This window comes from Megascapheus bottae, chromosome 8, assembly GCF_031878675.1.
Source record: "Megascapheus bottae isolate mThoBot1 chromosome 8, mThoBot2.hap1, whole genome shotgun sequence".
Taxonomy (NCBI): domain Eukaryota; kingdom Metazoa; phylum Chordata; class Mammalia; order Rodentia; family Geomyidae; genus Megascapheus; species Megascapheus bottae.
Window position 1 is genome coordinate 39049107 of NC_143516.1, and position 15405 is coordinate 39064511.

Below are 15405 nucleotides of genomic sequence, written 5' to 3' on the forward strand. Positions count from 1 at the left end.
AAACACAACCTAAACAATATCTTGACTGGAATGGCTTTGGGTATTCAAGCAGGAGATAGGAAGTTGGATTTGGATGGCTTACTTAGTGGTTCTGTGGCTTATCAGAAGGCACAGCCTACTCCAGTCTGCACCCTGGAATATAACCTAGGGCCCAGCCTTGGTTTCAGCAAGGCAGCTGATGTCCCCACAGGGCTTTTACTCTTACATAGCCTGTTTGTCTCACACATCTTTGCTGCTGGCAGATTACTTAGCTTTTTGCCCTAAAATAGTTAAATTGTGCTCTGTATAATTAACTTGAATGATATCATTAATAGCCAAGGCAAACATTTCTAATTTCCTAGCTTACTCTACTCTCTCTCTCTCTGTCTCTCTCTCTCTGTCTCTGTGTCTCTCTCTGTCTCTGTCTCTGTCTCTGTCTCTGTCTCTCTCCCCCTCTCCTTCCCCTCTCTACTACCCCTCCACCCCTCTTCTTCTTCTCTCCCTTTCTCTCCTTCCCCTTCTCCTCTCTCCCTTCCCCTCTCCACCCCCCCCCCCTTGATCTGGTGCAGAACACAAAGTCTAGGATCCAACTGGTATTGCATAGGCAATTCTGGAGCACTGGCAATGTGGGTCTTGCCTGGTGTAGCTAGCTATACCAGTAGAATAAAATCACTATTTTGTTCTGGTGGAGATGGGCATTGAATCCAGGCCTTTGTGCACATGAGGTGAGGATGACAGCTAAAGAAGAGGAATGTAGCCCCCCACCCCAAATTGCATGGATTATGCAGTCAGAATGTCCTGTTCTATGAAAGACTTCATTATAAAAAAATAAGACACGTTAGACACTTTGACTGCACTATTAGTACATATGCCAACGTTCTTTTTCACTGTGTGCTTTACATGTGAATTATGGAGCGCTAACATAAAGCTTTGATTTTCATGACACCACATAAACAAAGCTTCATTCATTAGTTTCTGTGGCTCTCTTAGTACATTCCATAATGATTAGGGCTTATCTCTTGGTTCCAACTGTTTATAGCTGTGACAACAAAGTGTTCCACTCAAACAATGATATTTTGTTCCAGGCAGTTTCTACAGACTTTTATTTGGTGTCCGGCCTTTTCTTCTAACATTTTATTGGACTTTCCTGCAGCTGGTTTCCTCGTTCACACTGGTTCATAAAGCACCTGGCCATTGTGTCTGTGACCCAAATTAAGTTTTTTTTTTTAAATCACATGGCAGAGTCCACAGCTAGGGGAGACCACAGGGCAGAGGTCTTGCTTGTACTGTCTCATCCTGTGACCCCCAGTCAAGTCACTTCAGTTCTGAGTCCATTTCATGTGTTGCTTTTTTCTTTCCATTCTTGCCTTTGAGTTTCCTTTTTTCACTATCACTGGGCGCTGGTGGCTCCCTCCTCAGGAGGCTGAGAGCTGAGCATCGCAGTTTGAAGCCAGCCTAGGCAAGAACATTTATCTCCAACAAACTACTAAAAATCCAGAAGTGGAATTGTAGCTCACAGGGTAGAGCATTAGCATTGAGCAAAAGAAGCTCAGGGACAGTGCCCAGGGCCTGAGTTCAAACCTCAGGACCACAGCATGTACGCGTGCACTCACACGCACACACACGCATACACACACACACACACACACGCACGCACACACACACACACACACACACACACATTATCCAAATGTAACAGCTTATTTGAATATTTTCTATGCACCCAGTCTTAATTCTTTAGATAAAATTTTCTTAAAAAATTCTGGAATGCTAAAATAAAGATAAAGCATTCAACAAAACATGTCTGTGCCACGGTCTACTGGAGCAGAGAAAAGAACTTACTGCTAGGATAAGTTTGGCAAGTTTAAGGCTGAGTGAGTCTGAGCCAACATCGACTAGTTTATACAGCGTCTTCAGCAGAATGCCTCTTCTCTTAAACTTGTTTCCAAGCAGGTTTCCTTCCTCTAAAACATGATAGAGCTGTGTGCAAGCAGCACACACTGTTCCAATGTTTTCTTCTGTCAGAGCAAAGAGAATAAAGCAACACTTACTTAGGGTCAAGTTCCCAGGTATGTCAAACACAGTTTAAAACAAAACAACCCAGAATTTCCCTGGATCTTAAATTCGTGAATACTATTTTCCCTTTTCATATCACGTCTATTTATTGCTTTTTGTTTGTTTTTTGTTTTTGTTTTGCTATTCTTGGGCTTGAACTCAGGGCCTGAGCACTGTTCGTGGACTTCCTCAAGGCTAGAGCTCTACCACTTGTGCCACAGTACCACTTCTCGCTTTTTCTATGGAATCAAAACCGGTAAGTACTCTACCACTAAGCCAAACTCTGGTTCTGTCTGTCTGTCTGTCTATCTAGCTATCTATCTATCTAATCTCTTTGATCCACCTCCTACTGATTTTAATCAGGCAAGTTAATATATCTTGAGCCCTCAGAGCATATTAAAGAATATGACTGGTACGCATTTCAGTTGCTACCATCCACCTCCATCTGTGATCTGTCTGGTCTCACTGAAGTATTAACACTTGCATATTTACCTCATCTCTAATTATATTTTTCTGGAATGTTCTTTTGTTTTTGCCAGTCCTGGGGCTTGAACTCAGGCCCTGGGCAATGTCCTTGGGCTTTCTCAAGGCTTGGGCTTTCTCTACCACTTGCGCTACAGCATCACTTCTGGCCTTTTCTTTGTAAGTGGTAGCGAGGACTCCATCCCAGGGTTTCATGCATGCTAAGTAAGCACTTTACCAGTAGGCCACACTCCTGGCCCTCTTTGTTCCTATTTTTATTTGTTTTTTTTGGCTCCTCAAGAAAAGAGGCACAATTCCCCATTCAACACCAATATTCACCGTGTACTTGTTTTTACAGTACAGGTGCAAATGTATGTGCAGGACTTAGTATCCAGTGCCCACACACAGTATCATGCTGTCTTACCTTGAATTAAGAGCCCAAGATATGGCAGAACTGCTACACAACCCAGAACACAGCTGCATGCATATTTGTTTTTTAGTATATCAGGGGATAAACACAATTTTCCTAGGGAAACAATGATTGTCACTAGGAAAAAGAAGGTCCTCTTTTGTGTGGAAAGTTCAGTGTCTCCAGACTGATCATTAGATGGTCAAAAAGAAAGTTTTAGTTAGAAAACAAAGAGATTCAGATGTTTTATCATTATAAACTCGAGGAGGGTAAATTTGAAGGGTGGTTGTGGTGACAATAGGCAGGCGCAGAAGAGAAAGAACACACACGAGAACAAGGACAGTAACAGAAGTCAAAATGCAGGCATCCTGGTAAAAACTATTATCTCTGATAGATTCCATCACACAGTTTAAAACTAGGAAACCAATCTTAAATAAATATCATAATGCGCTCTTAGAAGCCCACATGGAGGAAGTGAGTGCCTGCTGGGGGAAGTGAGTCAGGCCATTTTTAGCTCTTTTCAACAATAACATCTAAGACAAATATTTTAAACCTCAATAGCAGGGCAGCTTTCAATGCCTTTCAGTTATACACTTAAATAAATGAATTGATGGGAAATGACTTAGACCAACCTCTCCTAAAGGGAAAAGTCAAAAGTCTATTGTATGAAGCACTTCGGTTATGTCATTTTGTTCTTGTGTGACTGGAAGTTTCTTCACAAGTCCCAGGTCCCAGCTCTGGGCCATTTGCGGCAGCAGCGTCCCCAAGGTATTTCTCTAACCCTTTTCCTCACTACAGTCTAGGGCTTTCTAGTCTCCACCTGAGAGTGATTGTTTTAGCTTAAATTTTTTTTTAAAAAAAGGCTCTGGGGTCAAAATTTAAACTATAGATCAAACAAACCATTATTGGGCAGTGAGGACTCAGAATCTTCTGTAGATGTTGACTCAAGGCCCGTCCAGTTCCATGGGGAGAGAAAACCAGACAAACCAGTTCATGGACTGCTTTGTTCAATAAAAGGCCTGACTTCTTCAAGCAAATCAAGATCATGAAGGAGATGTGACTAATTATTGGAACTCATGACCAGGATTTTCTTGTTCTATAAAGGACCTCACTGGGGCATTCAGACACATGGCTTATGTGGTAGAGTACCTGACTAGCAAGTATGAAGTCCTGAGTTCAAATACTAGTACTACCAGGGAACAAAAAAGAAGAGTTTAAAAGAAATCACTGGCAGAACTGAAGCAAGATTTGTGTAATATTGCATGATTTCCAGACATGGAAAAGAATGCTCTTGTCGCTGCAAAATACTTAGGGCCATGAACATTGTGTCAGTAACTTGTTCTGAAAAGGTTAAAAGAAGAAAATGTGGCTGGTAAGGAGGCAGAAAGAGAGAGGGAGAGAGGAGGGAGGGAAGACTGGTAAGAAACTAAGGTTGGTATTGGTATTGGAGACTATTTTGAAACCACTCTGCAAAATGTATTCCTAAAATTATGTCAAAAGAGTTTACACAGAATCCATGACACCGAGTAATCCAGGCCTGCCATCATCTGCCTGCCTTCCTTTCTTTCTTTCTTTCTTTCTTTCTTTCTTTCTTTCTTTCTTTCTTTCTTTCTTCCTTCCTTCCTTCCTTCCTTCCTTTCTTTCTTTCTTTCTTTCTTTCTTTCTTTCTTTCTTTCTTTCTTTCTTTCTTTCTTTCTTTCTTTCTTTCGTGGGCCATAGGGTTTGAACTCTGGGCCTGGGTGCTGTCCCTGTCTTCCACTCAAGGCTACTGCCCTACCCCTTGAGCCACAGCCCCATTTCCCATTTTTACTGGCTAATTGGAGATAAGACTCACAGACTTTAGTGCCCAGGCTAGCTTTGAACCATGACCCTCAGATCTCAGCCTCCTGAGTATCTAGGATTACATGTGTGAGCCACCATGCCCAGCTTGCATTTTTTTTTAATTCACTCTAGAAGAAGGGAGATCTAGCCACATTTCCAACTCCTCCACAGTGCCTAAATCCTCTCTGTTGCTGTCCAAGATGGGAAGAGCACTGGAAGGGCACACAGATCCTAAATAAGAGCTCAAAGATCTTCCAGCATGCTGACAGAAGGGGAGAAGTCATCACATTCATGCTCTTTGCAGGTGATCTAGTCTCACCCCCTGTGGCCTGGCAGGTGAAGACACACATACAGCACTCGGAGTTAGGTGACTCCCAACAGCCAATATACCATGTAAGGAGCAGTTCCATGGCCAGAGTCTCTGTCCAGGACTCCAGCATTGACCTGAACCCAGCCCAGCAGAAGCAGGATGTCCCAAGAATGAGCCCTTGGGAGACTCAGGAAGCAGGGCTTCTGCACACCTCCCAACCTGCATGGAGTGGGGTTCACTCAGCCCTTTACCTGGGGCATCCACCCATGTCTGCCACACTGGTTTGTATATCTACACAGCATGCATAGACATTTCCTCCGGGGGGCCTACTGGGTGCCTACTGGCCTTGGGACTGGGACTAGAGCTGCAAAGAGGGAGGAGTGTGAGAAGCCATTCCCATGCCAGTGGAGGGCCTCCAGCTCAGACCGCCATCTAGATCAAGAATACTGTGGGCACAGCTGTCAGCCTGGGATCTGTTTGTGGCTTCCACCTTCTACAATATGAATGATCTCCTCAAAGTGGTAAAAGCAGTAATTCTTCTGACAAAAGGAGAGACCATTCATTTGTTACCCAGGGGAACCACAGAAGTGGTTCTCTGGGTGAAAACTATAATTTGACTCACTAACATTTTGGTTCATATGCAATATTTAACTTTGAACATATGTACCAGTACTGGGGCTTGAGCTCAGGGCTGGGCACTGTTCCTTAACTTTTTTGTGCTCAAAGTTGGCACATTACCACTCAAGTCACAGCTCTGCTTCTGGCTTTGTGGTGGTTAATTACAGATATGTCTTATGAACTTTTCTGCCAGGGCTATCTCTGAGCTGTAATTCTCAGTTCTCAGCCTCCTGAGTAGCTAGGATCACTAGCATGAACCCCCAGCACCTAGCGATAATGTAACATTTATTATACTTATTCCTGGGTAAATAGATGTTTTCTGTGTGTGTGTGTGTGTGTGTGTGTGTGTGTGTGTGTGTGTGTACACAAATCCTGAACTCAGGGCCTGATTACTGTCCCTAAACTTCTTTTGCTCAAGGCTAGTGCTTACATTTGAGCCATAACTGCCCTTGTGGCTTTTTCTTTGAGTAGTTTGTTGGAGATAAGAGTCTCATAGACATTTTAGCCCAGGTGGTCTTCAAACTTAGAGCCTCAAAACCTCAGCCTCCAGTGTAGCTAGGATTACAGGCATGAGTCACTGACATCTGCAACTTCGTTTTTGATTCTGTCCACATAATAGTCAAAGGAAACTAACACTATTAATCTATAGAGAATATATAAATAACCACAGATTTTTTAATTTAAAGGACTGTTCTCTTACCCTTTTCTAATTCATGCAAAATCGGTACAATCCTTGTATTCCAAAAGACTTCATCCACTTCTATTTCTGCATCCTTTTCTTTCAAGTTGGATTTTGAGACTGCAAAAGAAACCCATAGAGGAGACAGAGTGGGTACCAAGGACCTCCTTATTCCTAAAATCAACAAGGTAAACAATTACATTTCACCTTGCTCTGTGCACCACTCCACCCATGTCTACACGTTTTTAAGCAAACAACCCCAAATAAAACTCAGATACCATACTGCAAAGAAATCAGAAGTCTAAAATGTGTACTTTGTATTTATCAGTCAGATAAACTTTTATTTTTTTCAAGACTCCACTGAAATACAGAACAGATAAACTATAGGTATGCAGCAAATAAAGATTCTGAAAATGGTTCTGTTTTTATATTGTATTTTGGCAATATTAGAGTTCAATTTCACAACCTCTTGCTTGCTAGGCAGACATTCCACCACTGAGCACCAGCCACAGCCCTTTCACTTTAGTTAATTTTCAGCTAGGTCTTAGGTTTTTGCCCAGAGCTGGCTTAGGAACGACACTGTCTGGGATTACAGGTATGACCCATTGTTCCCAGTTAATTTGTTCAGACAGGGTCTGGCAAGCGTTTTGCCTGAGCAGACCTCAAACCTTAATCCTCCAGAGCTCTGCCTCTTGGTTAGCTGCGATTATAGGTATGAACCACCTCACCTGGGCAAATATTTTGAAAATATTCATGAAAATTTTTCTTAAAAGGACTGGAAAAGAGCTTCTTTTCTATAGCAAATGAAAAGTCTAGATTATATTGGGCCTATGACATCAAAGCAAGTCAATTTCCTGTGAGGTATGGGAAAAAGCCTGGGTTTTCCCCCACCTCTTTCTGTCACTGATGCATTGTGTGATTGAGGTCTAATCCTTTCTGAGTTCTGGTTTCTTCACCAGCAAAACAGAAATGAGGACATTTGCCTTCAGGGTTATGAAAACTAGAAGACATCGTCTAGGGAAATGCTGTGCCCAGGATCTCCCATCTGACAACATGCAGTACTGATGGAGGCCTTTTCCCTGGACGGTCACTAGCTACTGGGTGCCACGGCTGTACCATGAGAAATCCACGCTGCCAGCGCACAGATGCTTCCAGAGTAATACTGCCAGGGACAGGGCTGTGGCCTCTACTCTACTTTTATGACAGTACCAGGAGAAAACTCCTACCTTGTCTCCCATTTTACAGATGAAGAAAGTGAAATCCAGACTACTGAGTCACCTGCCCAAGTTTATAATACCCCACAACGCTTGTGCTTGGCCTCTAAGATATTCTGCCCACACCAAGCCAGGAAACGAACAGGTGGGAAATGTAAATCAATAAACTAATCATAGTTACCACCCACTTAGGCAGACACCTCGATCTGAAACACTGCCTATGTCCTGTAAGGAGCGCTACTGGCTGCTGTGCAGTGGTTCCTCAGTAGGGAAAAATGAATTCCAATTCCTCAGCAGTCTCTAAAATCTACTGGAAGATGCTGGCCTGACAAATAGATGAAAAATTTAGTGCCTCTCACACAAATAATGTCAGACATGGCCAGAAGTGTGACCTAGTGGTAGAGTGCTTGCCTATCATCCACTAAAGGACATGCCTCTCCCATTTTCCTAACATCTACAAAGCCCTGGATTCGATTCCTTGGTACCACATACACAGAAAAAGCCAGAAGTAGTGCTGTGGCTCAAGTGGTAGAGCACTAGCCTTGAGAAAGCCCAAGGACAGTGCCCAGGCCCTGAGTTCAAGTCCTAGGACTGGCCAAAAAAATGTCAGTGTTAGAAATCATGGGGAACCAAAGAGTTAAATACACAGACAGACAGACAGACAGACAGACAGACAGAAACACACACACACACCTGTATATTTTCAGTTTGACCAGGAAGAACTGTTAAGACCAGTGTCTGGGTCTGAACCACAGCTGTGCTGCCCTTGAGCAGCTGTTTGACCTTGGGCAAATTGTTTCACTTCTCTTTAAAATGAAGCAACAAGCTTTGGGATTATGGGGTGTTAATTTTTTATGTGTCTCTCTGTATTTTCCAAAACTCTTGGTGCATTTCTATTATTCTTGAAGAGGAAGTTAAAACAGCAACTATATGTGTGCACATATCTTACCAAATATCCATATTAGTATTGCCTTAAGAGTTAAAATAAAGGAAGTGGCATTGTGGCTCAAAGGGTACGGTTGTAGCCTTGGGCTGAAGAGCTCAGGGACAGCACCCAGGCCCAGAGGTCAAGCCCCACAAGTCACACACACACACACACACACACACACACACACACACACACACACACACACTCTGGGACCCCGGAGTTTGGCATAGTGGTAGAGTGCTTGCCTAGCATGCATGAAGACCTGGGTTCGATTCCTCAGTACCACATATATAGAAAAGCCAGAAGTGATGATGTTGCTCAAGTAATAGAGCGCTAGCCTTGAGGAAAAACCCCAAGGACAGTGCTCAGGGCCTGAGTTCAAGCCCCAGGACTAGCAAACAAAAACAAAAACAAAAACAAAATAAAATAAAATTGTTTGCAACAAGAATTCCCATAAAGTCCCTTCTCAATTATCTGTATAAATAGCAGAGAGATCCATTGATAACCCATAATGGAACATATTAAAAATTCACTTGAATTTGGAGATGCCTTAGTGGAATCGTTATTCCATCAAGTGAGAAATTTTCTAAGCACAGAGCACAGCTCTCTCCCAGGAGAAGCAGGGAAGCTATGCGATTCTCTTCCAGCCAACACTCACCCCCCACCCCACCCCACCTCACAACTGTGTTCCAGAGACAGCCACACCTAGGTGCAAGTCTAGGCTTGCCTCTCAGCAGATTTCTCTATGCCAAGGGTATCTAGCCACACCTAGTGTGGAAGCAAGAGCCCTGAGACAGCCAAGGTAAGAGCGAAGGACTTGCCAGCAAAGCTGTAATTAAACCATGAAGGAATTGTGAATAGCCTTCTTCAGATCCAAATCACTTCACACCAGCACAGGCTCACAATCCTCTATTCAAAACTTACTGGAGCAATGGATGGACTTTGGATAAAAACAAATATGCATATTACCTATCACTCCAATAGAATCCTCTGGGGAGAAGACTCTATTAACATATATTTGTAAATATTCATGGTAACAAAACAAATAATTGGTTTCCCATCTGCTCAGAGCTGGTATTGTCATTCAACAAGACTGAAAGATACTTCAACTTCCAGAGCTCTGAGATTTCAGAGGGCAGATGAAAAGAAGAGGGCAGACCACCTAGTCAGTCTCTTAGATCACTATTTTTAATCACTCTACCTTAACTCTGGTTTATGTCTGTGGATTCTAAAAATAAACATTAATATTCAGGAAGTATAAAAGTTTAATTGCTCATATTCCTAGGAAGCCAAACCATTCAAAGCATATAAACAAAATCAACATCTATCAAGGCAAGTCAAAAGGTAAGTCAGTAATAACATAGTCAACACATATTTTTGATCCACTTGAATTTACTAGAAATATACACTTTAGCCCCCCAAATCCAAATCACCATTGTCTGTAGGAGGGTTTTTGGAGGTGTAAACTCAGGGTCTGGGTGCTGTTCCTTAGCTTTTTTGCTCAAGGCTGGTTTCTCTACAATTTGAGCCACACCTCCACTTACCACTTTTTTTTTTTTGTTTTTTGGTTGGTCGTGGGCTTGAACTGAACTGTGGGCATGCACACTGTTCCTAGGCTCTTCAGCTCAAGGCCTGCTCTACCACTTTGAGCCACAGCACCACTTCAGGTTTTCTGTGGTCAACTGGATATAAGAGGCTCATGGACTTTTGTGCCCAGGCTGGCTTTGAACTGCGATCCTCAGATCTCAGTCTCCTTAGTAGCTATGATTACAGGCACAGACTCCAAGCCACTTCCCACCTTTTGCTGCTTAACTGGAGATCAAAGTCCCTCACAGACTTTCCTACCTGGGCTGGGATCCTCAGATCTCAGCTCCTGAAATTACAGGTGTGAGCACTGGTGCTAGGCCCAAATGATTATTTTGATCTCATCTGTCGTATGTTCCTTGATAGAGAGTGCCAGGAAAGGCCGTGATCATCAACCTGCTTATCAAGACAATGGAACAGTCCAGAAAGGGTAGATCCAGGAAGTGCTGGAGTAGAGGGGTGAGGCAGAATCACAAAACAGTGGATTTAACACAGCCAGGCCTTTGCGAAATTGTATTGGGCTATGGTTTTTTACCTCTTTGCTCCCATCCCATGCATCTCCTCCTTATACCCCACCTTCATGCCTTATACAGTCTCTCAGGCACATACACACACGTGTATACACACACACACACACACACACACAGAGGTTTGCCTCAATCTTAGGAAAAATTCAATATTTTAGAAAGCACTTTCATCTCGATTCATAGTTTGCTAAATATAAAAAACTATGATTCAACAGGAAATTGAGTAAGTCAAGAAAAAAAGTCTGCCTGCTTTTTGAAGATTTTGCTGTCTAAGTGGTTATATCTGTTAACCACAGCTCTGTGTTCTGGACACAAAAACCTGACACAATGATAGGATTGGCTGGTGTTTTTAGCATGTAAATGTCATGTCCTTAGCAACAATGCTATCTTGGAAATCAGAATATCAGCTTCTTTCTGAGTACTAGCAGAATTTTTAGTAGCCACAAAAAGTACTTCATTAATATTTTAAAAGATATTTTAGCCAAGTATTGCTTTTGTTATATTGTTGTTGTATTGTTATTATTATTATTATTTTGAGACAAGGTCTTGCTATGTAACCCATGCTGGCCTCATGATTTTCCTGCCTCAGCCCCTGTGTGCTGGGATTACAGGTGTACCTCATCATGTTCAAGATTTATATGTATTCCCCCCAAAAAGGAGAAAAAATGAGGAATGTAACAGGCATTGTGTATCCTGGCTAATTTGGTCAGATATGCCATATTTTTGTAGTTCCCCTTACTATAAAGAAACATTGCAGACATCAAGCCCTCTGAATACTTCCCTCTACACTTCTCCTGATCCCTCCCCTGGGGAGTCACTGTTACCCAGTATAGTCAACATTACAAATACACTTTAGCTCATTTTCCTAGATGCCTTATTCTAGTGTATAAACACATTTTGTAATATTTTTCGAGTCTGTCGTTTATGTTGTTAGGTATTTTCTCAACTCTATAATATTAAGCTCCCCAAAGGCTATCTTTTTGTAGTTAATAGAGCTTCATTTAAGTGAGCAATGATTCTAAAGTCAAGTTATGAACCTTGGAACTAGTTCATGTCAAGGCTGGCAACTTTCAGAATGCTTTTGTTAAGATCATTAAGCCCATAATCCATCCATGTTTTTAGGCATCAAAGCTGGAACTAGAGGCAAGACTGTTACGAAACAACAAAAACTGTTGACCTTTGACCCCGCTGGACATAGTTGCTGGCCATTTTCTTTCACAAGCCAGCCAACAGTAGACATCTTCCCTCACAAGTTTTTCCTACCAATGCAGGTGTTGTGAACGGTGTGCCGAGAACCCGGATGGACAGGAATGCCTCACCTGCTTTGGGTTCTGGCCTGCTCAGGTCTGAACTGCTGGGGCAGGAGGAAGCCCTTGTGCGCCTCTTCCCTGGGTCCCTAGGAAAAAAACAGAATGCATATAACACAGCCCAAACACCAAGGCATCTGCAGTTGTGTAGATGATGTCTGTGCTGTATGGTTTCTGAAGAAACCACAGAGAAGTTGTTCTAACATGACAGTTGATGCTCGGTTACCTTGCCTTCATCAATCTTTACTTTCCTAGGAAGATTCATTTTGAGAAAACAATTCATTGGCTTCTCAATATATGAACTATGTTTACTAGAAAGAACAAGAAGAATCCAATCTTTGCAAAACCGAAGAATTGGTTAAGGATATGAACCACAAGAGGTCACTGTTAGAATAAGAAAGAGCCCTGGTGGCAGATCTCAGGCCAGGCCAGCCTCTGGGAGCTGGGACAGCTAAACTGCCTTCTATAGTCAGGAGAGAGGGGGCGCATCCTAAACCTCCAGATATGCCCAAGGTCACACAGCGGGGGCAGTTCTGGAATTCAGGTCTCTTCATTTCCCATTCTTTCCACTACATCACAGAATGTCCTGTTTCCATTTTAAAGCTTAATTAAATTAATATTATCCAAAAAATGTTTTCTTAGGGATATTTTAAAAGTTAAAAAAAAAGTAAAGGTGCATTCCAACAGTCTCTGGTGGGCAAATATTTTGTGTTCCAAATAAAGAGTTGTACTGGCTAATAGCAGGTCCTGATGCTTCTGGTTTTTATAGATATAGTTAATGGGAAGCCTTTCTCTGGTGAATGCTTCTCTTTAGAGTTGACACTTAAAAGTACTTAGTTATAAATATCTGCATCCAATTCCAAGATTAAAAAAGCACTGAAAGAATGTGAGAGCACGTTTTATAACAAGGCTTTTTGCTGATCCAATATATGTGCACATACATATAAGTGCACCCACATGGGGCCCAGGCCTGCAGTCACTGCTCTGCTTCCTTGCATACTTCACTGGGGAGCAGTAAGCGCCCAGCATGGCCCTGGCTCTATGCTACTGTCTTGAGCCTAGGTGTCTCACATCTGTAATCCTAGCTACACGGGAGGCAGAGATCTGAGGATTGCAGTTCAAAACCAGCCTGGGTACAAAAGTCCGTGAGACTCATCTCCAATTAGCCAGAAGTGGCACTGTTTGCTCAGGGGATAGAGAGTGCTAGCCTTGAGCTGAAAAGCTCGGGGACAGTACCCAGACCCAGAGTTCAAGTCTCACAACCACCACCACCACCACCACCACCACCACCGACAACAACAAAATGCCCCTTTTACTGGTACTTTCTTTCATTATATGATAGGGAAAAAACAGTCAGGTACTTGGTGACTCATGCCTGGAACCCCAGCTTCTCAGGAGGCTGAGCTCTGAGGATCAAAGTTCAAAGCCAGTTTGGGCAGAATAGTCCATGAGACCACTAACTCCAATTAAGTAGCAACCAGGACAGAACTGGAGCTGTGGCTCAAGTGGTAGTGTGCTAATCTTGAGCAAGTTGCATACCAAATAACAAAATAAGATTTTGTTTGAAAATTAAAATGGCAAAACGATACAATAATATCTACTTCTCTGAAGCAACTGCTTTATGTTTGCATATAATAAAAAACAGATCTGGTTTAGATGTTCCTAGCCAATCAAAGAAAGAATGTGAGAATGGGGTCTTCATGAAGGCAGTAGGAATACAGAACTCAACCCTCTGAAAAGGTACAACAGCAATGGGATGTTGACATTTTAGTATTCTCCTATTTATCATTCCAAGAAAGTGTGGGGAGACTAGGAAGAATAATTTTCTTTTGATGTGTTGATCTCCCTAAACAACTAAAAAGTCAAGCAAGTTAATTTTTAGTGAGTGGTCTGGTCTACTCTCCCCAAGTGAGTTTGCGTCCATAGATATATGCATACTGTTTCACTTCTGGGAAAATGAAATTTTACAAAGAGACTTATAAGGTACAAAGGCTCGGTAGCGCCCTATCCTCACAGCTCTCAGGAAACTCATCGCCCCTTCTGCAAATGATGAACTGGTCGTGGTGGAGGTGGAATGCAAGCAGACACGGCAGGTGCTGGGCCACCTGCTGCTACGTGTCCATCTCCTAGGGCAAACTCTTACCAGCTCTGTGACCTTAGGACTTACTTAGCTTCTTACCATGTTTCGTTATCTGACAACGTGGGCAATGTTTCTATTTTTAGGCAATGGTTGGCCCATTGTCCTTAGTTTTTCTTTTTCTTCTGTGTCAACCAATGCCTGTCTGAGCAGTTTAGTACTAAACCTGAACAGACATGGCCTTCTTGAATCAAGTTTCAGAGCTACTCTCAGAAACTCTATTTTTCTTGAGGTAATGGGAATTGAACCCAGGTACTTATGCCTTCTACGCAAGCATTATACTACTGAGTTAAACCCCTAGCCTGTGAGCTACTATTTGAAACAGTTGGCTTTGTTTGTAGCAAATAGACTTTTAGAGAAAAGTCCAATATAACTCAGGGAAAGCTGAGAGGAGAATGGTTAGCCAAAGGGAGAAGTGGACCACAATGTGAGCCTTAAAAGACTGAAAATCAAGTGGGAAATGACATCCCTCTCTGAAGAGGAGCAGCATAAAGAGAAGCACATGAGAAGCATGACCTATAAGCTGGGTTCAATTGCCCAGGTCTAGCAAGATAGGCACAGAGGTTTCTGCTGAGAAAATCTGGGGACAGCCTGACTTGGTTTTGGTAATGGACTCCATTTGAGGGAACTAGGATGTAATGGGACTTAGAGTGAAGCATCGACAAGAAGTAAGGGGAGAGGTAAAGGGTACCCATCTTTTGAGAATGCAGTGGATCTCATAGGTAAAAAGTTGACAAAATGATGGGTGATTTCAGGCATCCACAGGATACAGGGACAACCCACATGAACAGGACACCAGGGATGCCGCCAATAGAAATGGGGAGGGGAGAGAAAAGAACCATTTGAAGGCTCAGGCAAGTTTGTCATTTGGGTTTCTGATGATATAGGGAACAGCTGCAAAGATGCGGAAATTGGGAAAAGCAGTCTGTGTGAGAATAAAATGGCACAGAGAGACCAGAGGGCTGGCTCTGAGACTTGGAACTAGGCCTCACCAGATGGGCAAAGAATAATAAGGAACTTAAGAATCCCAAAGGGCCAGGGCCATGACATGGGTTGGGTGCTGACTTCTCAGTGAAGATGGAAGGAAGCAGGAACAGTGAACACTGGCCTGGCCACATATGGGTGCACTTTTATGTGTGTGCACCTATGGTTGATCAGCAAAAGAATCCTTGTTGTAAAGTGTGCACTCAGATTCTATGAAGTAATATGACTGAAGTCCCTCAGTATCAGTAAGCAGGAAAGAGATACTAAGAAAGAAAATCCCTCCTTCCCTGGAGAGGAGGAACAAATGGCTTTATGGACACCACAGAAATCCATCCACAAAACAAGTCTTTACCCTTTTTCTGCTCTGACAATCCTTCAACTTATGCTAAGA

The 15405-nt window shown here is 42.7% G+C and overlaps 1 protein-coding gene across 2 annotated transcripts in view; it reads right to left on the reverse strand.

Annotated features, from left to right (window-relative positions):
• Armc2 (armadillo repeat containing 2) overlaps positions 1–15405 on the reverse strand; it is a 98193-nt gene that overhangs the window by 54723 nt on the left and 28065 nt on the right. For both annotated transcript variants that reach the window (XM_090338325.1, XM_090338326.1), the window contains 3 exons: positions 11906–11982; positions 6355–6453; positions 1822–1997 (listed from right to left, as the gene is read on the reverse strand). In XM_090338325.1, coding sequence (XP_090194451.1) covers positions 1822–1997; positions 6355–6453; positions 11906–11982 — 352 coding nt within the window. The remainder of the gene's footprint in view (positions 1–1821; positions 1998–6354; positions 6454–11905; positions 11983–15405) is intronic.